This window comes from Vulpes vulpes, chromosome 5 (assembly GCF_048418805.1).
Source record: "Vulpes vulpes isolate BD-2025 chromosome 5, VulVul3, whole genome shotgun sequence".
NCBI lineage: Eukaryota > Metazoa > Chordata > Mammalia > Carnivora > Canidae > Vulpes > Vulpes vulpes.
Genome location: NC_132784.1, coordinates 61,604,755 through 61,630,146, shown reverse-complemented (window position 1 = coordinate 61,630,146; position 25,392 = coordinate 61,604,755). Strand labels below are relative to the sequence as shown.

Here is a 25,392-nt window from a genome sequence, read left to right as displayed (position 1 = left end):
TAGTGGTTGAAGGCTTAGACTCTAGAATGGATCAGAGCTGGGTGGGACTCCTGGCAGCCCCCATCCCTCATCCCTCTTTATTTTGTGATCTCAGGCAAGCCATACTCCCTCTGATCCTCATCCTCTTCATCTTTGGGAGGGGATCACAACCAGACTTCCTCACTGGCCTGTTCCTCACTTGGTCTTGTCAAGCCTCAGAGTTCAATAAATGGTGGCTGCCGCTCTGATAATTACTACAAGGCCAGGATTGGATTCTGGTGCTTGGTCTGACCGGCCCAAGGAGCCCAGCAGCCCAAGGAGCCTTTAAGAGCAAAGAGGCCAGGTGACCTGAACCCGCCCAGCTCCAGGGAGTGCTGGGCCCCTCCTATTGTCCTCGAAGGTGCAAAGCCAGGCGTTCAGGAGTGGGGGGAGTCACAGCCCTCTCTTGCGGAGAACACTTTCACCTGCTGAGAAACGGACCACCCCCACTGCAGTCTTCAACTCCAGGTGGAGCGCCGGGTCTTCAACGTTGGCTGTCCTTCCCGGCCTGTCGCCCCCGCCTAGATGGCGGGTGCACCGGCCCCTCCTCGGGGCTGCGGCCGACAGGTCCTCTCCCGCACACGGTAATTCACCAGCTCCTGAGGGCTCCTGCACCCCCTCCGCGCACGCGCATCTCCGCCTGCCCCTGGCTCCAGCCCCGCGGAGACTCCGGGCGCTATGAGTGGGTCCGTCCTAGTTGGCGAGAAGGCCCGCGGGTCGCCGGGGGCAACTCGTCGTCGTCGCCGTCGCGGGGCAGCGGCTGCCCAGTCCTGTGCTCGTCCCCGCGCCCCGCCGCTGATGCTGCAGCTGTCTGCGCGGCCCTGCAGGAGCAGTGCGGGGGTGGGGGGGGCTTGCAGAGCGCCCGTGAAGGGCTTGAGTCAGTGGGTGCCGACTCCTGTCCCTCGTACACCGTACACCGAGGCCTGTACCCGGCCTCAGTTTCCCTTTCTCAGCCTCAGGCTAAGAGATTGCATTTACTGGACCCTGGAAACAGCTTAATGTATCCGGTGGGCCGCATGCCTGTCTGTGCAGCCTAGGTTGGTAGGGAAGAAGAGACGTGTTTCCCCACGGTCTGAGGGGGTCTGAGGGATCCTTACCCGAACCCCATCTTACCCAGACGGTGGCGGGGGGGGGCTGCTCCCTGGGAGGAGCCAGATTTTACTGAAGCGGCCGATCTAGCAGCTGGCCCTAGGTCTGGGGTCTTACGGTTTCAGGCGGAATCCATCCAGTGCTGGGAGGCCCCTGTTAACTAGGCCACTGCTGGCGGTGGGCGGTGGCGGCTGGAGCTGACCGGCTTGGGTCTCTGAGAGAGGTGGCCACAAGGGCCAGGGCTTTGAACAAACCACAGAAGGCTTCTGCAATATCAAAAGAGCTCTTAGTCACTAATATATGAGGGGAGGGGGGCCATTGGTGAAAGAGCTTCTGCTGGTTCCCATCAGCAAAGGATCAAAAAGCATTTGGTCAAAGAACCTTTAAATACCTTGAAAGGCAGGTGAAGCTTTTTCGCCTCCAAGAGGTCTGAGCTGTTGGCAAGCTGGCTCCAGCCACAGCAAGCACTGGGGGAGGGGGCTGCTGAGCCAGGAGGGAAAAATGGTAGGGATAGATTCCTAGCCCACCCCTACCAAGAATCACTGTGCAGAGGTGAGTAGGGCAGAGAGCCGGGCACAGACTGTCAGAGTTGTAGGCCTCTTGGAACTGGGGATTTTAATCTGAAACATATAGGACCCCCTCCCACCCAATTATGGGCAAAATATTGTGTTTGTGTTTGAATATGCATGTTTCTAGGGAGGAGAAGTCCACAGGGTTCATTAGATTCCTGAAGGAGCCCAAGGCGGAATTGAGATTAAAAACCAATATCCTTGCAGTACAGATTGGCAAACTGGGCTCAGAAGGATTGAGTGATTCCAAGTCACTCAGCTTATAATTGGCAAGCCAAAGTGCTTCCATGGGGCATCCTGGTGATAAGGGCATCTCGCTGGCTCCCATGGTTCTCAACCTATATCAAGGCCCAGAGTTGCCCAAGACTGAGAGATAGGCGGTATCTCAAAACAGAGGCCTAAGGCCAAGATTCTGACTGAGACTGGGGCTATCCCACACAGCAGATGACAAGAAGAAGGGGCACCAGCTTTCATCTTTCGGAATTTGAGGGGCTAAGCCAAGCACAGGGGGGAAGTGTGGGTGGCAGGGTGACTATGGAGAGAGACTTAGGGACAGAATCAGGAGGGAGAGGAGGCTTCAGGGAGAAAGGATGTGGGTGGGGTGGGGAGTGCAGAAGGGGTTTCTGGCCCTGCAACATGACCTAAGGATGTAGAATGGGGACCCAGCGCTATGGAAGGTCAGCTTGGGGCAGAGTCCTTGGTGGCCAGGAGGTTTCAGGTGCCCTGGTGCAAGGGAGCCATGAAAGACACCCAGCCCTTGCCTTGCTATCTCCCCAGTATATTCTCCATCCCCACATGGTGTAATTACACCCCTATTTTATGGATGAGAAAACTGAGTCCCAGAGATGTTAAGTAACTGGCTAAAGACAAACAGCTAGATGTTGCAGAGGCAAGGCCATAGTTTAAATCTAGGATTCTTCCCTGGATACTAGATGCCTCTTTAGTATCAGCTCTCCAGAGTGGCGTCCAGCAGAAGTGTGACAGGTGTGCCGAGGCCTTGGGTAAGCCTCTGAGATTCAGCGATCACTGGGTTTGGGGAGAAGAGGCAAGCATTGGGATGAAGTGGGCATAGGAATGGCCGGAGCTGCCTTCTAGGACTTTTTTGTTGTATCCTTCCCGGGGAGATGATATCTGATCATCTTATGCTTCTACCTTCTCCAGACTCTTGCCCTCTGCAGAGGAGGAAGGGGAGGACTAGCTGCAGGGACAGGGTGGCAGAGCATATCCTTGCTGCCGGTCTGGCACATCGGTGGGCTCTGCTGTTGCCCTTCAAAGCTGCCTTCTGACTGGTCTCAACCTGTCCCTCCTGGATCAATCAAATGCTCAGCGCTGAGCCTCTTGCCACATGGATGGTGATAAGGAGAGAGGTGTGTTTGTTCTGTCATATGAGCTGCACAAACAGCTTCCTCAGCGTTTTTAGTAATAATTCAGCCTATGGCCAAGGGGGTAGGATAGGGGGACAGGAGCTGTGGGCAGACAGCAGCATCAGAGACCATGCCAGATAGGGGCCGGAGGGGAACCCAGGAGCCCTGCCTCCAGCCATGGCCTAGCAACGGAGCCAGGCAGCCTCAGGGGCCCTCTTTAGGAGAGTGTGGGCCTGGTCTCTGCTTGGGAGGGAAAGAACGTCCCTCCCTGCTCTGTTCCTCTAGAAGCCAACCCAGAACATCTGGGCCCTGATGACCACACCAAATCGGAAATAGGCCTGAGGGACCCACAGTACTCAGTGGGGCATTCCTTGGGGAATCAGGTGCTGCCAGCATTTCCTGCCACGTCATGGAACCCAGGACAAAGAAGCTAGCAGTGTCACAGAATGAGAAGGCTTTCTCTGGGCCCCCCTCTACCAGGCCTGGGAAGGAGAGAGGCAGAACACCAAAGGCCCAGGCCCCTCACTTTAGAGGCAAGACGAGTGATTCACACTGATTTCTTTTCTCAGAAGACCTGCTCACTTCCGCACACTTCATTTCCTGCCTTCTCCAAGTGCCCAGAAGACAGGGACTCACAGTTGGCTTGGCTCTTATTGATGCCGCAGTAGGAGAGAGTAGTCCTCAAATGCAGCAGAATGTTTTGAGGTCGAACATCTGGAAGAACTTCTTTGAGAGGCAAAACATGATTATGAGGTGTAGGTTCGATATCCATCAGGAATGTTTTATGCTCCAAGTGCCATTTGAAGTGCCTTCCTTGTATCATCTCGTTTAATGTTTATAATAGTCAAATAGGTGGTATTTTTGTCTCCATGGTATGGATGAGGACTGAAGCCCAGTGGGTGTCAAGTAGTCTGCCTAAGGTCACCCAGCTATGAATGGCAGGGCCATGTAAATCTGTATTCTTTTCTCTTACCAGGGATTCTGCATCCCCTAGACAAAGTGAATGAGGCCCAGAGAAAGGGTGTCTTCAGAGCTTTTCCTGTGTCAATAATGCAGGCAGGAAGTAAAACCCAGAGATTCCCGATGCTTCAGAGCCTCAATCACCACAGCGACATCTCATGGGATTTATCTCGTGCATTTTCTCGTGTATTTGAGGGACTGTCCATCTCTGAAGTTCTGGAACAATGGCTGACTACTGCCTCCTGGGAGTGAATGAGATTGGGATTTTTATGTTTGAAAGGAACAGCCTGTAAACTCTCAGATTAGGGCAAGCACTGGGTCTGCTCATGAATCTCATGGTGGTTGGCAAAAGGCTGGAGCCAGGACCAAGGTTCTCCCCCTGGTTCTCTTCCCAGCTTCCTGTCTACTAGCTCTGGGGCCCTGAGCTCCCTGGCCAGTTTTTTCCCCCTATAGAGGTCTTATCTTCATCCTCTGTCACAGAGCGGTGGCCTCTCAAAGGTCCTCTCCCCACCAACTGTGAGAAGCTCTACGATCCTAAACGCTTATAAAGATCTGTTGGGTTCAGTGATGAATCCCGCTCAGGTTGATAGATGGGAAGGTTCCTCAGCAGGGAACCTTTCTATGTGGAGCCCATTGACAACATGAGGTAGGGATGGGAAGGGGTGGGCTGTTTGGTCTTTACTAGCTAGGGTGCTAAAAGTGGCTGGGGGCGGGGGCAGGAACAAGTCTAGACTGGAGACCCTTGAGTCCCAGCCTTTTGCCTTAGCTGCCTGGGGTTTGCCAAAGAGGGGTGAGCATGGCTGCAGCGTATATGAAACATGATGGCCCTTGACCAAGGGATGAGGGCTGAGATTTCTGGCCAGGGACTAATTATGGGCTAGAATCTATGGCTGCCTTTTGTTTTCTTCCCTTTTTAATTAGAACATTAAATCCAAAGAAATCTGTTCTCCACCGGAACACTCTTCATGGAGGTTTCCTTAGGGGAATTTTCTTATCTGTTTCTCAACCAAAAAGCTGTGGGTGGAGGTGAATGTGTGCCTGTGCCCGAGCATGTGTGTGTGTGTGTGTGTGTGTGTGTGTAATAGGCTCCTTGCAAGTTCAAGGGAATGGGCTGTGTGCGTGTGTGAGTGAGTATTGGGGGAAACTTGAGACAGACTTGTCGCTGTGGGTGCTGGCTGCCTACCCTGTTGTGGGGAAAGTGAAGGTGTGGTTGGGTGTGAGCTGTGCAGTATAAAGTCAGTTAAGTTCATTTCTCTGGGTGGGATTAGGAATCCTTGATTTTGGAAACCTTGGCTCACCTTCCAACTTCAGTGGCGGGGAGGGCAGGATGCTGCAGCAGGACCAAGGGCTCTACCCTCCTGCCTACCCCCTTCAGTTTAGGGTAGAGGTGGGCCCCTTACCTCACAGTGCTTCAGGGTGAGTATCTCTTGGGTTTGTGTGCCAGAGTATGTGTGTGTAAGGGGAGGTGGTGGTGTAGTTGCTTCGGTGTGTAGGTGTGTGCTGGGATGTCTCTGCACCGGAAATCACCAGTAGTTCATTCAGTTTCAGGCCTTGAAAATCTGGGGGAAAGGGTCCCTTCTTTTCCCTGCTCCAGAACCAAACACTTCCAGTTCTAGGGTCCACCTGTTTTGGGCTGTGCGGGACTGACAGAGGGGCTTAGAGAACCAAGAGAGCCCCAGGGTTGGAAGAGGGAGGGATTTCTTCCTTACCCACTCAAGTGCCAGGAAAGGGAAGGGGGGAGCGAAGTGGAGGAGCCGTGCGGAAGAGAAATGAACAGAGGCCAAAAGGTCTGTTTTCTTTTCTGAGGCTGGGTAAAGTGGGGAGGGTCACTAGGCCCCGTCCCCCACGGAGGGGGGCGATCCCGGTCTTTTCTGCTCCAGCTGTGTTCCAATTCGGGAAACCGCGAAAGTGGCGGACCCAGGCTCAGCGCTGGCAAGAACTCCACTCCTGGTTTTTGCACACACCAGCCCCACTTCCCGGGGCCGCCGCTGGGTCGAGTCCCGAGCTGACGCCCTCGAGTCGCCACCAACCGCAAAACCCGGACTGGTTTTTCGCGCCTTTTGGAAGGGAGTCAAAGGGCGCTTGGCAGGAGGTGGCCGGCCCCCGCCCCGCCCGGTGCGACGCCACTGCCTTCAGGGCGCCCCGGCCGCGCTGGTCGCGTAGCGCAGCGGGACCCGCAGCTCGCAGGGCCCACCGAGGGCTCCGTGCCCTCCCCGCTGGGGCTGCGGGCGGGGCGCGCGGGGCGGGCGGCTGGTGCGCTCGGGGCGGCTCGGGGCGGCTCGGGGCGGCGGCGGGCGCAGGCTGCAGTGCGGCGCGCGGCCGGCAGCTGGCAGCAGCGGGTGCGGGCGGCGGCGGGTGCAGGCGGCGGCGGCGGCGGCGGCGGCGGCGCCCCGGGCGCGCTCACACACGCGCTCACACACGCGCTCTCACACACACACACACACACTCGCACGGCCTCGTACACACACACGCACGCTCCGGCGCGCACACGCGGCGCGCAGGCCAGAGGGAGGAGGCTCGGCCCGGCCCGGCTCGGCTCGGCTCGGCTCCGCGCGGCGGCGGCGGGCGGGCGGGAGGGCTGGCGGGCGGCCCCGCTCCCCGCTCCCCGGCTCGGCTCGGCCCCGCCCCCGGGGGTCGCCCAGCCCCATGCCCTGCAGCGGCGGCGGAGTAGCGCGCGGCCGCGGGCGGCTCTGAGGGGCCCGGAGCGAGCCGGCGACGCGGGGACCATGTACCGGGACCCGGAGGCGGCCGGCCCAGGTAAGCGCGGCCCCGCGCGGGTGGGGCGCCCCGCACCGGCAGGCAGGACGGCGGCAGCGCCGGGCGCCCTCCCGGAGCCCCAGCCCGGGCTGCCGTCCGCCGGCGCTGCCCGGCTTGCCCACCGCCGGCCCCCGCCCGGCCCGGCCCGGCCCCCGCGGTCCGGGTGCTGCCAGGCTTCGTGCCGGGCGCCGGCCTCGCAGTGTCCCCACAAGGACCTCCCCCTCCCCCCGCGGCCCAAGGACAGCGTGTGTGGCGGAGCGAGGAGCCACTGCCCCGCGGGAACCGGGCGGTGCCCTCAGAGGCGCCCCGGGCCCCGGCACCAGTGCCCCTGGGTGCCAACGCTGGGGACCCGAGGGCAAGGGTCCCAGGCGGCGCTGGGCCGAGGCTCTGGCACCCGAGAGCAGAACGACTCCGGCGGTGCCAGCCGGGAGTGGAGAGGGTGCTAGAGGGCCAGCGGGAATCTGGTGCAGCCGCAGGGGAGGGGGCTCCGGAGGAGGAGGCCGAGGACCGCAGGAGCCTCGAGGAGGGGAACGAGTGCCCGAGGGAAAGGCGGCAGAGACCGGTGAGCGTGCGGGTGCCAGGGGATGTGCTCCCACGTTTGGGGAGGGGGAAGCAAAGATCCCCAAACTCACTCCAGTCCTGTCGGGGGAGGGGACGAGGGAGCTGGGGAGTGGCTCAGGATCCCATGTCTGCTTGCCGTTCTCCAAGCCAAGCCCAAAAATCTTTCCTTCCTCGGGAAATTGCTCTGCCATTTCCTCCTTGGCTCCTGACGCCTCCTCACAGTGCCCACCTGTAGGCAGGTCCCCTGCAGCTCTTGCCCAGGCTATCTCAGCTCCCACCTGCCCCAACCCAGACCCATCACCCCCCGCCCCCCAGTCTGCCAATTCTGTCAGCAGGGTCTCTGCTTCTGGGTTTCTCTGTGATGCAAAAAGCGAGACACCCCAGCCTGAGGATTTGCTCCCAAATGAAGAGCCTGCAGGCTTACCGCTTGCTGACCTCCGAGGGCTGAGGGTGCTGGGGGAAGGGACAGCTCTAAGGCCCTCTGCAAAAGGGGCCTTGATCCCCAAGGATTTCTTTAGTTTTTTTTTTTTTTTAAGATTTTATTTATTTATTCATAGAGACAGAGAGAGAGGCAGAGACACAGGCAGAGGGAGAAGCAGGCATCATACAGAGAGCCTGATGTGGGACTCAATCCAGGGTCTCCAGGATCACGCCCTGGGCTGCAGGCAGCACTAAACCACTGAGCCACCGGGGCTGCCCTAGATCCCCAAGGATTTTGAGGGCAGTCCAGTGGACACCAGCTTTGTCCACTCTTGTCCCAGCCTCACATTTGTTTTCCCTCTAGGGGCAGTCTCAGCCCGTCTCTGCCTTCTAAGGAGTTGGGCCCTCACCCCCATCAAATCACTGCAGCCTACTGAGGCCAACTAGGAGGACTTACTGGGTGCTAGGCATTGCACCCACTCAGTGCTTGGGGAGAAGGGTGAGAGAAACTCAGTCTCCAGCTCTGGAACTTCATGCCCATCTATGAACATCCTCTAGGTGGTGGGTGAAGGGACATTGCCTTTGGAGACCCCTTGCTTCATCTGTCTGAACCCGGATCACCGACCCTAGCATCCTCCCGCAAAAGGCTGCCAGCTTCTAGCACTCGGACTGAGGGCAGAGGCAGGCGTTCTCTGGCTTAGATCACCTTCTCAGAAACCAGTAGCTTAGTTCAGAGGCTAGCTCTAGGGTACGAGGTTGGAAGGGGAGATGCAGTGAGGACACTCCCATTCCCCCTGCCCTACCAGGCTAGCAGCCTCCCCTTTCTTGTTAGCCCAGTGGCCTGGGTCCATGCCCTCATCCTCTCCCTCCCTCTTTCCTCCCACGCCTGGGCGCCATGACATCATTGCTCCTCTGAGCACCTCTGCCCTCTCCATGGAGGCCAGCTTGACATGCTTGGCATCCTCTGGGCAAAGGGCCTGCAACCGAGCATTGCCCCTGGCATACTGGCAGCCCCCCCAGGGTGTCTCTGTCTTCCCCTTCTCAAACAAGCCTCCCTCTGGGATGGAGACCTGTCCTGCCCCATTTCAGGGCCCAGGAATGCTAGGGGCTGGGGGCAGGGGCTGGGAGTGCTGGGGACAGGTTGGGCCTGAAGTTCACTTCTCTCTGGTGTGGCCACTGGACTGGATGGGGTCAGAGTCTGCCTCTGATCCTGGTCCCTTGGGGCTCTCTGAGGGGCCAGAGTCATCAGTCTGGCCTCAGAACCCCCTCACCCCACTCCTGCATCCCTGCCTACCTCCTAGAATCCCTACAGCTCCAGGCCAGACGATAGATGTATTACTCCCAGCCCCAGCTCACCTCAGGCTCCCCAGAGTCCTCTCCCCCAGGCAGGCCTTTGTGTCCCCCATTTCTGTCCTCCACCTCCCCTTTGGCTGGCACCTGGCAGGAGTGAGATATGCAAATTAATTCCTGTGTGATTCTGGTCCTCAAGGGGCCAGTACCTTGTTTGTCTGGATCCCCTCATCCCACTCACAGGAACACCTGTGGCCCAGTCCTTTTTCCAATTTTCTGTCCCCTGTGTTTTCTTGTTCTCCCGTGTCCCAGGGCTGGTTCCAGAGTGTCCCCGAGGTACTCCCCACCACCACCACCGCAGCACACTCACCCTGATCTCTACAGGGTTCAGCCTGCTGCTAAGACCCTGTTCAGAGTTCCCTACCCACTTGGGCCCACAGCCACAGGCACTTCTGGGATCTAGCTCAGCTGAAGCAAGGGACTGTAGGAAAAAAGCCAGAGCCCAGTGAAGAAGAAAGACCAGCCCCCCCCTCCCCCACACCCATTGGCTTTGCTCCAAACTCTGTCCGGACTCCCCCAGCCCTGCCTGTGCCTGCAACTTCCTCGCTGTCCCCTCCCTGAGGCAGAGAGCTCTCTCCCTGCCGTCAGCCTTCATCCTGTGTTCATCCTGAAGCTGGCTTTGCCTGGCTTCCCTGTGTCCCTCAGATCGGGGCTCCAGACCAGGCAGGGCCTCAGCGGGCCTGCAGGGGTCAGCGTTGCAGTGGGCAGGCAAGTTGCAGTGGGCTGGCTAGGCGGCTTCAGGAAAGGAGGGAGGGAGGGAGAGGTGACCTTGTAGTGAGTGAGTGAGCAAGGCCAGAGAGGGAAAGTCTGGGCCAGTGCAGCAGTGCTGGGAGAGAGGTCAGATCCTGAGGCTGCCTGCCCTGCTCTCAGTCCTCCGTGAGCTTGTCCTTTGGGGTAACAGTGTTTGAAGCCTTGTATGTCCCACCTGTTAGTGGGATCTGTCCTCTACAGCAACTCTGCCAAAAAGGTCATTCTCGGGGAGCATAGGGGACACACTGCATGGGGTGGGGGGCCTTGGCCCAGTGGGTCTCCTTCCTCGGGGAAGAAAGATCCATGAGATTGTCCAGGCCAACCTTCCACTCCCTGGGAACAAGTTAAGGACAGAAGTCATTGGGTGATGTGTAGGGCAGGAGTCCGGGGTACTGCTGAAAGGGCCACTAGGATTAGGGATGAAGACTGGGGAGTGGGAAGGCCCAAAGAGGCCTGACTCTGTCTGACCCTTTCACTGTCAAACTCTTCCCCCACGCCCATGTACCCCCCCACCCCCCCACCCCCCACCTACCCCACCTGCACAGTCATAGACCTTTCTGGGTTGCATCTCCAGCTTGGGTCCCCATCTAGAGCTGAAAAGCTAATGATCTCCCAGTAGGCCACAGCCGGAACGGGGGTGCCTGGGGCTGGGCAGATCTGAAACGCTGGGTGAAAGGGATGGCTTTGCTGGACTTGGGACAAAGTAGCTAGTGCCTCCAAGCTGTGTGTCACTGTGGAGACAGGACCCTCCTAGGCCTTGGGTCATGCTGTTTGGTGGCCTGGTGGGAACAGCTTGACCGAAAGGCTGGGTGCTCAAGAACTGGGGGACCATGGGGAGGGAGGTAGCCTCGAAGCCCCTCCTAGTGGGGGAAGAGAGGCTAGAGCAGGTTGGATTGGGTTGGGAACATGAAGGCCAGCAGGTGACAGGTGAGGGACAGCTGGAAGGCAGGGGAATAAGTGGGTGTGAGGGCCTGGGCAGCTGGGCCCTGCCCCTGGCTGACCCCAAGCTCAGGCTCAAGGAAGGCAACAGGGCGTACCAGCCAAGGGCCATCCCCTCTCACCCCTAACAACCCAGCCGTAGCAGGAGGCCTTGAGGGAAAGGCAGGGGAGGAGTGGGTGGTTCCTTCCCTCTGGCACCCTACCTTTCCTCCCCCCCACTCCCCACCCACCCTCTATTTTCTGAGGGATTTTGAATCCTTATTGAATGTGATGGACTGTTTTCAATAACTGCCTCTGCCAGGGGAGTGAGGCTGTGAAATGGCAGAGAGAAGAGCAGTGAGGAGGGCCTGGGGGGCGCGGGAGGCCTAGTCCTGAGCCAGGAAGGGACTCTTGGCCAGAAGGGGTGTTGCTTGGACAGTCTCCTCGGACAGGCACCCCTACATCCTGGGTGAGCCAGGGCAGCATTGTGGGAAGGCAGCTCTCTGCTCTGTGGGCAGTGCCTGGCAGGTGGCACATGAGGGTGGTAAGGTCAGCTCTCTCCATCGTGGCGGTCACTGGTCTGGCAGGTGCCAGAGGCAGCCTGGGCCAGGCCCAGCCCGGTACCCACCTGCCTTGCAAGGGAACCCCAGCCCATGGTGCCAGGAGGATTGTGCCAGTACTGTGGACATGGAAGTTCCTGACCTTCTAGGCAGTCAGGGCAGACTTGCTGGGCCCTGTCCAACTTGTGTCTGGAGGGCAGGGCTTTGGTCTCAGCCAACAGAATTCCCTAAGGGTTGGAATGGAGTTGGCAGACAGCATGGGACCTGTGGAAGGTGCTGGACAGTGCCCAGAGCCCACACCTGGGATTCTGGACCCAGTTGGATTGGGAGGTGGGCTGGCATGCCGGGACAGCTCTGGGGGGCTCTGGAGTCCCCTCCTGGAGGGCCCCTTGGAAGAGGTGAGTCTCCTGGAGCTGACTTGTATCACGAGCTGGAATGTTTGGGGAATTGATATATTCTTGTCATGGAGCGTGTGGGGCTGCAGTACCAGTGGAGGGGGTGGGGCTAGTGGGGGAAAGCACTGTGCTTTGTGTACCTACGTGCCAGCATGAGTGCCAGCTGGACTCGGTCAAAGCCGCGCTCTGCTCACTCTTCTGAGCGCCGGGCCAGCTGTAAACAGCAGCTAATGAGTGTATTTGTAGTTAGGTGTGTCGAGGTGCATGGGGAGCTGTGACAGGAAGCCAAGGGGAGGGCGTCTCCCCTATCCTGATCCCTAGCCAGGCTAGGCCTCTGCCCTCCAGGGGCCCTGCCTGCCCCCTGCCACACCCTCCCACCTGCTGGCTGGGCTGTCTCTGAAGCTTCCATCTGCTGGGAGCAGGGAGGGCCTCAACTGGCTGCTCGGGCATGCATAAGTGTGGACGGGAGGGTGTTGGAGCTTTGGTGTGTACAGATCCGGGCATTTCCACAGCAGCATGTGGGGCTGTCAGCGTGCGTGCGTGTGTTTATGTGTGTGTACTATGTCTGATTCTGTGTGTGTGTACACACCCCTTCCCCAGAGCCCTGAGAAGAGGATGGCCCCACCCCCATATTGGCCCTGCTCCTTTGGTGCCCTTCTTGGAGTGCAGGAAGTTGGGGGCTCTCAAGTAGGCTGGGGTGGGGAAAGGGGATGACCCGTTCTGCCCATCAGAGGAGACAGGAGGGAGAAGTCTGAGCCCCAGCCCCAGGGGACACCCATAGTTGCTGCTTGCATCCAAGAAAGTGGAGAACTTGGTGCATACAGAGCCCAGCCAGCTCTCTGGTTCTAAACCCCTCAGGAGGTGGAGGGAGGTCAACCCTAGTAGGTGGGGGGTCCCACGGTGCTGGTTGGTGAAGTGTGTACCCTGCCCACAGCCAGGAAGGGGTGGCATGGGGTATGGGGAGCCACAAGGGGTGCCCGCATGAGGCCTTGCACGAGAGGAGCAAAGAGGAGAGCTCTGTGGCTAATGTGTCCAATTAAATTATCTCAAACCCTGCGGCGGCAGCTGCTCCCAGCGGGGCCCTGGGTACAAATTGGATCCGTCTCATTACCATGGGTGGTGTCAGCGGGGCCGGAGAGCGGTGGCCAGCTTAGCCAGCACACAGCAGGCCTTCTCCCCCTTGCTCAACCTGGGCCTGCTCCACCCCCTGGCGCATATGCTCGCTCCAGTACCCCTCAGATTTGCCAGGTCCTGCATGCCTCCTCACCGTCCTGACCCCTGCCCCTGGCAGCCTAAAGGCCCCTCAGAGCCCTCACTGTCCTTGGAATGGGGGTTTCATGCTCTATGTGGGGTCCACCCTAAGGAAGTTGCTCTCAGGTCACCCGACACACCTTCCCTCTCTTGATAATCTGAGCACAATAATAATAGCAGGTTCTTATGTGTGGAGCACTCTGTCTGTGCTAAGCATTTTATGTGCATGCAGCAGGGAGTGGCTTGCTTCCGCTAGGTCTCTGGGGTCAAAGAGCTGTCTGTCAGAACCTTGGCAGAGACCCTTGCTACTCTATCCCTGGAGCAAGTTACTCTGCTCTTCTGGCTTCAGTTTCTTTCTCTGTTAAATGGGTATGGGGATGGTTCTTATTTCCCAGGATTGCAGGATGAGGCAAGGTAAGGCGGGAAACATCTTTAGCAGAGAGCCTAGCCCATGGTAAACACTCAGCCAATGATAGCTGTCATCAGCATTATCCTGCACCAAGTGATTGATGTCTGCAATGAGGATTCTGGAAGCTCCAAGGAGGACATGCCCGCTTCAGCCCTGGTGGAGGAGGAGTTGGGGAGGGCTTCCCTGAGGCAGTGTCAGTCAGTTACCTTTGGAACAGCAAACCTGTGTTGAGTGATTGCTGTGTGGCAGGTGCTGTCCTCAACACATGACACATGTTAGCGCCTCCATCCTTAGACCACTCTGGGAAGGGGGAACATGCAGTTAGAAGTCGGCTTGGGGTTCCAGCAAACATCAACAGACCCGGGAGCATGAGCTTTGAGTCCAGGGCCTTGGGATTTGAAGGAAGAATAAGAGCTTGCCCTGGGACCAGCAGAGGTGAGGTGGTCAGTGTGGTGGGGGCAGCACATACATATGCAGTGGCTTGTTCAGCTGGAGTAGCAATGAGTGCTTGAATGTCTAGAAGAGAGATCTTGGTCGGGGGGAGCATGCAGCAGCAGGAGTTGAGGCTTGGGGAAGGTGCGTTGGGCCAGGTTAGGGAAGTCCTGGCATTTTTTTAAAAAATATTTTATTTATTTATTCATGAGAGACACACAGAGAAAGGCAGAGGGAGAAGCAGGTTCCATGCAGGGAGCCCGATGTGGGACTCAATCCTGGGACCCTGAGATCATGTTCGAAGCTGAAGGCAGAAGCTCAACCACTGAGCCACCAGGCGACCCAGTCCTGGCATTCTGAAACAGGAAAAGTGGTTGGTTTTTGGTTTTTGTTTTTTTTCTTAAATTAGGGCAGTGGAGAGACATGGATGACTTTCAAGCAGATCTCTATAAAGAACTTTAACTGTAGCAGTGTGGCAGCTAGGAAACCTGGAGGCAGGCAGGTATATGGAGCTGGAGTCCTAGGTTAACACATTTGTCCCCACCTTTGCCCAGGCCTGAGTCCAAGGCACCACACCAGGTGTTGGCAGCATCCAGCTAGACTGGGGCCCTACCCTTGGAAAGCTTGTGGCAGCTAATAGGCAGTCAAGGGGGTACTAGGTGAAGAGATGTGTGGATGGACATCCCCAGGGGGGCTCACCTCAGGACATAGGGTGTCAGAGAAAGCCTTCCAGAGAGGATTGTAGCTCCAAGGTGGGCAGATCTGGGGTCCAGTGAACACAATTGGTGCTCCTGGGGATTGGATCTGCACCCTACCCCATACCATGGACATCCAGGCCAGGCCCTGCAGGAGCTACATAGCTCATACTCCAGCTGCCAGGCCTGAGTTCCAGGGCCCCACCAGAGCCAATCTGTCTCCACGGCAACTGGGCAGGCACCTCCCTCTCAGTGCCCACGGCCCCTGGCACAGGGGCCTATTCCCAGCAGGGCTTGGGTATGTCTTCCTACTTCCCTGGGGGCTTGTCTCAGGGCAAACGCCCTCACATTCAGGCGCTAGCAGCACACAGATGTGTTGGTATTTGGGTCCGTGTGCCCATGTGATGTATATGCATGCAGGAGGCAGGGAGGCAGGGATGGTCTACCTTGCCTACCCATCTTAACTGGGGATTTATTCCCCTGGGGATGAGGGTCGGATGGACACTAAAGAGCATACTGCCAGGATTAACTGTCGGCCTCCGCCTCAGGGATCATGGTGAGGAAGGCAGCCCAGAGAAGGGGCAATTAGGAGGGAACTGCAGGTCAGGGAAGGTGGCAAGGGAGAGTCTCCTAGCAGGGCCTGGCAGGTCCACAGATCACCTTGTCCGCACACTCAGCATTTCATCTCATCTTCACAGCAGCCCTACAGGGGAGATATCATTCCCATGGTTGTACAGGTAAAGAGCCTGAGGTACAGAAAGGTGGAGTGTCTCATCAGGTCACTCAGCAGAGCAGGGATGAGATTGCAGGTCAGCCTGACTCCAAAGCCTGGGTTTTAACCACCAGGCTCTCCTCTCCGGTGCCTCCCTAATCCCACTGGGATCCGAGCCAGCCTGTCTCTCAGCCCATCAATTGGAAGGGAGTGCTGAGAATTGGTATTGGCTGCAGAGCTGGACTCAAAGGGCATCCCCAGTGCCTCCTTTGGTGCTTGAGGCATCCCCTAAAGCCTTTGTTCTCAGGTCCCTGGAGTAGGGTGGAGCTCCCCCGCCTTCCCTCTCTGCAGGCTCAGTGGAAGGTTCCTCTCAGTCAAGGGGAGGCTCTGAGGAGAAAGGGAAGAACCCCTCACTCCCTGCTTGGCACCTGCCAGCCCTGGAGGAGCCTGATGAATCGGCTGTGTGTGGCCCCCCCAGGCCCATTCCTCCCTCTCCAACCCCCGCCTGGTTGGGGAGGTGCGAAGGAAGCGATTTCACAGCCTGTCAGCTGAGACCTAAAAATACCCAGAACTCCAAGATGCTTGGGCAGGGGGAGGAGAGAGCAGGGACCAGGATGGGGTGCTGGGGGGTGCAATGCTAACTTGGCCAGAGAAGCCCTCACGGCTCCACAGTCCTACTCAGACACGATGGGCAGAGATTCCCTCCATCCCTCACCTGACCCCATTTCTGGATCTCAAGAGCTCTGGCACTCGACCTAAGGGAGGGCTTAGTCTCAGTCAGGAACCGTGGAACCCAGGCCCTTCAGAGCCTCTGGTCGATGGCTCTTTCTCCCTCTCCACCCCTGAGTTGGCTGGCATCTTTAGACCGTGGGAGCCAGGCTGGGCCTGTGCCTGCTTCCTGCCTGGAGGTGCCCGCTTCTGTTAGGGGAGAGGCGTGAGGAAGGCAGCGTGGATGGGGGTGCTGGCAGGTGTGCAGTGTGATGTGTGAGCCACCCAAGCACTAGAGGGGGGCAGAAGAGAAGGGGTGTGGTGGCCCACGTCACTGCCACGTGTCTATGTGCTAAAGCTTGGCACAGGCCCCCCTGCCACGAGTCAGCGGGTGCCCAGAAAAGGGGGCATACATGTGCATGCATGTGGACCTGCCGGAATTGGCCTGTCCTGGGTGCCAAAAAGCTTGCGGTTATGTATGACTGAGTGAGTGTAGCTATTCTAGACAGAAACTGGGTGAAAGCACAGGAGCAGGTGTAGAAGTATAAACAAACACATGTATCACGCAGACACATGATGGTAATGTGTGCTTCCCATGTGGAAACATGATGGTATATATGCCTGTGCAGAGGGACATAGGAAGACCTCTCTGGAGCACCAAGCAAGTCACCTAAGAGACTCATTAGGGAAATAATGCAGAGTGGCAGCCAGAGCATGGGCTCGGGATCAAAAGTAATGGGAATACCTGGCTGGCTCAGTTGATGGAGCATGCAGCTCTTGATCTCAAGGTCATGAGTTCAAGCCCTATGTTGGGTATAGAGATGATTTAAAATAAGTAAATAAAAATTTTAAAAAATTTTAAAGTAATGGGGTTCAAATCCCAGTTCTACCGTGTATTGACTAGCCGTGTGACCTTGAGCAAGTCACTTAACCTTTCATTGCTTCATTTTCCCATCCCTAAAGGGGAGGTGATAATAGCACCCACTTCAGGGCACTGTGAGGAGGACTCAACAAGTTGACATATATAAACTAGCTGGAACCATTCCTGTCGTCAAGTCAGCAACAGGCGTATGTTAGCTCTTCTCATTGGGTCCCCCCTTCAGTGACACAGGTGGGAGCATCACGTCCAGAGAGGGCAAATGACCTGCCCAAAGTCACACAGTAAGTTGGTGGCAGAGCTAGGACTGGAACCCAGGTTCCACTGCCTTAAGATGGAGGCTTGCTCAAATTTAGCACTTCATGATACTGCCCCCACTTTGGACCACAAGAAAGTCCTGCAACATAGGACTGTAACCCCATTGGCATCTGGGGCCTGCATCCTGCCAGGGCTGGGCTGAGATCATGGGAACTTGGTGTTCTGAGCATCTTCAGATAATGCTGGGTGGATGGGTCATCAGGGCAGTGGTCAGTTGCCTGAATTAGAAACATGCCACCGATTAGCCTGTGGACTTGGCCAATTACTTGACCTTCCTGAGTCTCAGTTTCTTCCTTATAATGGAGTAGCAGTATACATATTTTATAGGGTAATCATGAGGACTAAATGAGATCATGCATGCAGTGTCTAAAGTGGCTGGAACACTGTACCTAGTAAATGTTCAATTATGTTAGCTGCAGTTAGAGCTCGTGCAGAATCCACCCGCCCAGTGCTCCCTAAACAGTCACTTCCTTTGCTTCTCTTTCAGCCCCTGGCTGCCCCTATTCCCTTCCACCTGTCACCTCACATTCCAGCAGGCTTAGATTAATCAGGGACTGACTTGCTAGCAACCAAGACCTGTCTTTGTCTCCTGTTATTGGCTTTGCTCAGGAGGGAACAGGACCCATCAGTGGGACTTAGACCCTGAACCCTCTACATCTGGCCTCATCACCCACTTGGTATAGGAACAGAGAAGCATCATTTCCTCTTGGGTCCTTGGTCCTCCCTCTGTAAAGTAGAGAGGCTGGACCCCGTAGTCCCAGAGCCTCCTGGTCATGTTGCTGTGTGACCCCGGAGGATCCCTGGCTCAACCCACTGGAGAGCCCTTGAGCTGGCAGGTGGACAGGAAGGGAGGTCAGCTGGCTGCCCTGGGTGAGTGGAGCATCTGGGACCTGCACTGACTGGTGGCCTACCATCATGCTGGCCCGCACCTGTGGCTGCGTAGGAGGGCATGCAGGTCCGACTGGCTGGACACTGACATTGGGGGAGGCTCAAGGACAATGACTAGAGAGAGCCCTTCTTGGGGCCCTGGGAACTGCTACTCCAGCCATTCTCCCCTGCTCTCCTCTCCTTCTCCCCAGGGCTTGCCTTCAGCAATTCCTCCTTCTTCCCTGTCCTTCCTCTCTCCTTCCCCTTCTCAGAGTCTCCCAGTATCTCCTTCTCTCTGCCTCCTCCACTTCAGGAATGTTGACCATTTTGTAGGGTGCCTTCTTCCTTGCTCTTCCTCTGCAGAGGGAAGATCTCTTCCCCCTCCTCTGTCTCTGCTTCCTGAGATTCCTTCTTTTCTTTTCCTACAACATGAAGAAATATCCCTGTTTCTCTGAATCTTCCTGGCTCCCCCTGCTGCCCCGGAGCCTAGGTCTCTCTCTTACTCTGCATGGGCACACCTAGGCTCCTTCACTTCTTGTATCCTGGCTCTCTCCCATTTCAGAGTCCCTCCCTCCCCAGTGTCCCCACCTCCACCTCCATTCTTCCAGTTCCTTGGCACTCCTTGCTCCTCCACCAGCTCCCCTGCCCTCAGAGTTTCCCTGTCTCCTTCAGAGATGATGGGGCTAATGGGGGCAAGCCAGGCAGTTGCTGTGGCTGGTGCTGCTAATCAGTATCTCAACAACCCCCCAACCCCTGTGAGTTGAGAAAGGGGGTCAGCCCAGGGCCCAGGGACTGGCAGCCTTGCCTCCTAATTAGTAGGAAGTAATTGCCTGGAAAAAAAAAATTCATTTAGAATGAGACTCTGAGACTCCAAGGTAGAGCTGAGCCAACTGATGGCCCCTGGGGACCAAGAGGAGGGAAGCAGCCCAGGTCAGGATCTCAGGAAGCCCCTGGACCCCCTTCCTGACCTCCCCCCAGCACCCCAGCCTTACAGAAGTACAGAGAGAGTACTGGGCTGAGAGTACTACCATCTTCATCTGAGTTTTGGTTCTACTGCTCACTGTGTGACTTGGGGCAAGCCACTTATTTCTTCGTTAGGTTTCTCTCCTTTAAAATTGGAAGAATGCTTCGGTATTATAAGGGTTGATTCAGACAATGGCTATGAAAGCACTTTGCAAGCTGGAAAGTGCTGTGGGATTGTGAAGTGTTGCTGTGTTCCTCCAGTGTGCTCTCAGATGAGATTAGGGGTTGTGGAGGGGTGAAGCAGTGAGGCTTCCAGAACATAGAAGGAGGGGGAGGTGGATCCTGCTAACCTGCAAGATTAAAGGCAGACAGATGTGTTTCAAGTGCCAGTCTCAACACCCACCAGCTGCACCAGCTCACCTCATCTCTCTTGACCTCACCCCATCTGTAGAATGCTGACCATCATGCTTCCTCCTGGGGGAGGGGTTGTAGTTTTAAATGAGATCGTGTTTGCAGAGCTTTCAGCAGTTCTTGGCTATAGTAGTTGCTCAATAAATTATATTGTGTGTACTGTAATTAAAGACTGTTATCTTTACTCCCTACTTGGATCCAGAGAGGCAGTGATTTGGGGCATTGTCTTCAGGTGGTTTTATTTGCTTAGATGTTTGTTTTTGGAAAGAGAGGGATTTCTACACCCAGTGAGGCTAATATGAAGCAGTCCCTAGAAACACCAAGCAGATCTGCTTTTCAAAGAGCCCCCACATGTGGAGTAGGGAACAGGAGTGGGCAGAAGCTGTGGCTTTCTCTCCTAACTCCCACTTTTTCCTAGAGAGGGGCTGTGGGCAAGGTTCTTATCTGAGTGGTTGTGAGGTGGCGAGCCTTTGCCCTCAGGGAGGCCTGTTTACAAGTCTTTGTGTTCATTTTGGTAGGACTTACCCTACAGCGGGAGAAAAGGCTGTGTTTGTTTAAACAGATCTATCCCACCCTCCTGGGAAGAGGGAGCAAGAAGTTTTTCACTTGGCCCCGGTTGACCACTGGTTTGAGTCTTCACTGTGAACTAGGTAGTGTGGTGCTCCAAGGTGGCTGCAAGGCAGTCACACTGCCTGGAACGTGCAGGTTATTGGGCAGCGCGGCAAGCTCAGAGTGCCATATTTTCTCCCCCTACCTCCCATGGGTGAGGGAGCAGCGACGGGGGGACTGTAGGCCACTCCTTCCCTGCCCACCCAACGCCACTGCTGGGAACCTTCTGTTTCTGCTCTAAGCACAGTACCCGCACCAGCTACCAGGAAGTAGTTTGACGTGCTCCACTTGAGGGAATGGAAGGTGGAATTTACATCAGTAGGGAGGCTTTTTGTGTCCTGAGTTGAGTGCTAACTTGGGTCCTCGGCATCTGAGGACCTCATGGGGGAAAGAGAGTTCTTGAAGTCTCCTGGTCGCCACCATAGCTTCAGGTCCTGGCTGATCAGGGAGGAATTGGCACAGGAAAGTGGGATCATTATGCTGCAGTTCTGAAAACAACTCCAGTCCTTTGGTTCCTGCTTATTTTTTTTTAAATTTTTTATTTATTTATCATAGTCACACAGAGAGAGAGAGAGGCAGAGAGAGACACAGGCAGAGGGAGAAGCAGGCTCCATGCACCGGGAGCCCGACATGGGATTCAATCCCGGATCTCCAGGATCGCGCCCTGGGCCAAAGGCAGGCGCTAAACCGCTGCGCCACCCAGGGATCCCTGGTTCCTGCTTATTAGGGGCAATGCAAAGGTCGGCCTGGAGGAGGGAGCAGTCCCAGGATCAAAATGGATTTCAGCACCAAGGACAGGAGCACCGCGGCTGGCACTTGTTTCAGCACCACGGACAGATCCCAGGGCTGTTGGTGGGGGGCTCCCTCCTAACAATTGTGGCGCAAATGATACCCCAGAATATGGTAGAATGGCACCTCCCAGACGGAATCTCAGCCACCTGCCTTACGTTCTAGCGAGGAGACTTAGGACCAGAGAGTTGAGTTTGTTGCCTAAGGCCACGCACCCACAGTGACACAGTGGATGGCAGAACTGGATTTCAGATCCCCAGTGGTCTCTCTCCAACCATTTCTCCCCAGCTGGATTTCCACTAGTTTTCTCCCTCCTTCATAAACATCCCTGGGAGCAGCTTCACATTCTATTCTATCTCTGAGAGCCCTTGAGCTGGCAAAGATTAAGTGTACCCTTTCCCCCACCAAAACCCCAATCAAGAATCTGAATCCCAGGATGGAAGATCCCTAGCCCCTGAGGCTCTAAGCATCAGGTGGGAGTGTGTTGTGGCAGGACAGGTGCCCTGGCCTGTAAGGAAGCCTTTGACTTGGGGAGCAAGAGTTGAGTCATCAGCATGAGGAACTCTTAAGTGCTCTGAGATCCTCAAATAAAATAGAGCATACCATTCCAACCTCAGCTTCTTTGCAGCAGTGTATTATTAATAACAATAAGATGCTGACTTAGGCCAAAGCACAACAATGCATTATTCATAGGAGTAACTAGTGGTAAAGGCCTGCACTTAATCTTCACATGTCCCTGATCCTACCCTTGCTCCACAATCCTGATGGAGAAGCCCTCCACCTGAGTTCCTCCTTTCCTAGGCTCCTGCTGCTGTGATGGATATGATCATTTTCATGGCTGCCCAGGTGGATCATTAGCTTTGGATTAGGGTGGTTGGGGAGGGTGGCTGATTCCCAGCTAACTCGAGGCTGGCACCTGATCCTGTTTATCCTGGGTGCCTTTGACCCTCATGACTTCCAGACTCAGCAGCTCTCTAGAGTCTGCAGATGGTCCTTCTCCACACACACACATCCACGCACACCATATTTTGAGGCTGAAGACTGAAGCCAGACATACCAGGCTTCCCTAAGCTAGGAATTGTGGGAGTTGGGAGTGGCTGTGGTGAGGGGAGGGGTCACCAGATAGAATATACCCCATCACCATTAAATATGACAAGAGGTATGAAACCATAGGTAAACTCCAGAGCACTTTGTAAACTCTTCTTCACTGAATAAATGGGAGCCATTATTACAAGGCAATGCTCTCTGTTGGAAAAGAGAGCCAGGGTAGAGAAGGCATGGATGAGGCCTCTGTAGCTCACCAGGCCTTTCTCCCCTGATGAGGAGTGGAAGTTCTGGTAGATCCTGACATGTCCCCATCCAGTTTCTTGCTAGAACAGCTCCTGGCCCATCCAGACAATCCTTCACTCGCTGTTTACTCACTTGGCATCTCCTCTGAATTCTAAACCAGGGGTATCGCAGCTGGCACCTGTTTCAGCACCGCGGACAGATCCCAGCCGGCCTCTGAGGCCCCTGCCGGCGCACTCTGCCTAGCTCACTCATGCATTATCTGTTTTTATTACAGTCAAGGCTGAGGAGGCTTGTTCCTGCTAAGCCCCTATTTTCAGCTACTTGTAACTTTCCAAAACAATCCCCTGGGGCCTCCTCTTTCACCAGCCTTGTGCCCTCCCCAGGTCTCCTTGGCTTTCCATTGAACACTGAGGGAGACTGTCCAGGGGGCATGGTGGTAGGGTGGAGGCCCAGCATTCCTGGGAAATGAATGCCAGGCTCTCTTTCTCCTCCTTTTCCTTCTACCAGCCCACTTTGTTTTCTTTTTTCCTAAGGTGGGTAGTTTGAAGGGAGTTACAGAGTAAAAAGAGGGCAGAAAATTCAGCATGACAGGAGGCCCGGAGCTTTGCGTGGCTGTGTAGGTTCAGAGTTTTGCTCCTTGGTTTTCTGTTGCTTTTTCCCCAATTCTGCCTTTTTCTGGCTTTGTGTATGTATGTTGGGTCAGGAGGAGGAAGGAAGGTAGGATAGGTACCAAAATGTCCCCCCTTCCCATGCTCAAGAAGTCCTAGGGCTGGTAGGCTCTGCACTTGTAAATGCTCTCCCACCTTCCCCCCCCCATTTCCATCTGCTCAGCATGCACATAGAGGGGTGCTTCCTTTGGAAACCTGTGACTCCAGATTTCACTGCTTTCCACCTTGAACGTCATTATGCAGCCACCAAAGGATAGGGGGAGGTGCTGGGGCATGCTGTGTCGTAAGTAGTGCAGAATCAAGTGGGAGGAGGTGGGATTAGGATAGGAAGGCACTGGCAGATATAGCCCCAACCACCCCCAACATCACTCTGGTTTATCTCTGGAATAGTGGTTGTGCCCTAGGCAGTGCCAGAGACAGGGCCCTGGGCAAGTCCTGGGCTACCCCACCCTTCTTTGTTTTTTGCTCAGGCTCACTGTTGTCTAGCCCCAGGGCCCAACCCCCAGCCTGTTCTGGGGATCTTTAGGTACATTGAGCCTCTCTCTAATGAGGGTGCTTTATTGAGGCTGAGGGCTGGGCCATTGGAGGGAGGGAAGATCCCTGGGAAGGGTGTGTGTGAGCGGAGTCTCTAAAGCACTTGAAGTAACTCAGGTACTTGCCCAGAGCCCTGTCTCTGGTACCTTTTTTTTTTTTTTTTAAACCTCTCTTCTGCTCTGTGCCCTTGGGCAAGTATTTAACCCTTCTGAGCCTGTTTCTTTGTAAAACATGCATGAGAATATTTACCTCTAGAGGGGTGCCGAAGACTATAAACATGATTCAATGCTGAGCATACTTCAGTGACTATGATGAAAGGTATTGGTAAGATCTAAACAGAGGAAAGCAGTCTAGGTTGGAAGGGTGTGGGGGTGATGGGACAACTTTGGAAGGCCTAGATACAGAGACTGTGCGTGTCATCAGCCGAGGGTGCAAGAGAAAGCAAAGTCTCAGGGAAAGCATCTGTGTACACAGATTTCCAGCATGTCAAGCAGCTTCTCTGTCTTGTATCCTGGGCTGTGGACCATGGGAGAGCCCAAGCGATGGGGAGACACAGTGTTACCCCTTGACTCTGCTTGGGGGAGATGCCTACCCCCAAGAAAAGGGCATTGGACAGAAAGTCAGTTAGTTGAGGTTTGGAAAATGAAGAGACTGCTGTGAGCACTTGTCATCAGGAAGGGCTTCATGAAAGAGGCAGTCTTACCTGGAGAGCCTTGAACAACTTCATGCATTTGTTCAGCACTTACTTATCCAGCCTCTCCTAGGTACCAGACCTGGGACTACAGAGATGAATGATCTGGGGTCTTGGTGCTCCAGGTGTTTCCATTGGGGGAAAGACAGAAAGTGCTAATTATTAACCCACAATGATGAATTGCCATAGTTACGGAGGAGGGAATGTGGGAGGGAATGAAGACCATCTTGTTTAGGGATATTAACAGTAGAAGATAGAAGGAAGGCATTCCAGGCAGAGGGAAGAGCTTGGGCCCAAGTGGAAAAGGGGTTAGCCTTCTTGCAGGAAGAAGAAAAGTTAGTTAGGCATGCCTGGGTCATGCAATGGAGCCCATTGTGGAGGGCGGGGACTTCCTTCAGCACAGAGGGAGGCAGCTGGAGTTGCTGTGAAGGGCAGGCTCATGTCCTTAATTTGCCGTGCCTGTTTCTTCATCTGTGAAATGGGGATGATAATGGTACCCGGTTGTGGAGATCTCATATAAACTTCCTGGCACAGAGTCTGGCCACAAAAAGTGAGTGCTCAGGTAATGTGAGCTATTATTTTATCTTGACAGAACCCCAGCAGGGGAAGTCAGGGGTTGTTATCACTTGAAGATGAACCACTGGGGTGAGTACGTTCACTGTTACCCCAGGGTCACTGGCTGTAGACAGAGGTATGACTAGAATCCAGGCCATCTGCCTCCAGCTCCTCTTCCTGTCCCACTGCTTTGCCTCAGGACAGGCAAAATTTGAGTAGATGAATAATGGACATGGGAGAGAATTCCAGGCCAGAGGAAATATATGAACATCTAGATCTCATGGATGGCAGAGGGGGCTGGGCATCTGCTCATGGCCATGGCCATGTGCGTGTGCGTCTTTGTGTGCTTGACTGTCAACACAGGTGTCCATGCATGGTATGAGTCTCCAAGGCTTGGCATGTGTGTGTATTTGTGTGTACATGGATATCTGTGCATAGGTGTATGTTTGTGCATGTGTGCAAATGAGCATGGGTGTCTGTGCAAGGGGTGAGTCTCTGGGGCACGTGCATGCACATGTGTGGGGTGTGGGCCACATGATTGTCTGTGCCAAGAGTAAGTCTCTGGTATATGCAGGTGTGTATATGAGCCACGGGTGTCCATGTCTGTGACCTGGGCATGTGTGTACCTCTTCCCCTTCTGGCTCCCCTCCTGTTCTTCCCCCCCACCACCGGGCAGCTGGTGAGCATGCCCTCAGAAGTCCATTCCCTCTCTAGCAGCTCCCCAGGGCATCCCAGCAGCCAGCAGTCCTATTTGATTCTGTTCATCCATAAATTATGGCTTGCTGAGGAGATGAGAAGGAGTTGGGAATGGGGGCAGAGCCCTGGCAAGGATCAGGCTCAGGTCTGCAGTTCACACCTGAAGCCCAGCCTGACTTCCAACTGTTGCCCCACCCCAACCCCCT

At 55.5% G+C, this 25,392-nt stretch overlaps 1 protein-coding gene across 8 annotated transcripts in view; it reads left to right on the top strand.

Moving 5' to 3' along the window:
* The first annotated feature begins 6,030 nt into the window (after window positions 1-6,030).
* SYT7 (synaptotagmin 7) overlaps window positions 6,031-25,392 on the top strand; it is a 59,795-nt gene continuing 40,433 nt past the window's right edge. For all 8 annotated transcript variants that reach the window (XM_072758232.1, XM_072758229.1, XM_072758231.1 and 5 more), the window contains exon 1: window positions 6,031-6,757. In XM_072758232.1, coding sequence (XP_072614333.1) covers window positions 6,727-6,757 — 31 coding nt within the window. In that variant the 5' untranslated portion in view covers window positions 6,031-6,726. The remainder of the gene's footprint in view (window positions 6,758-25,392) is intronic.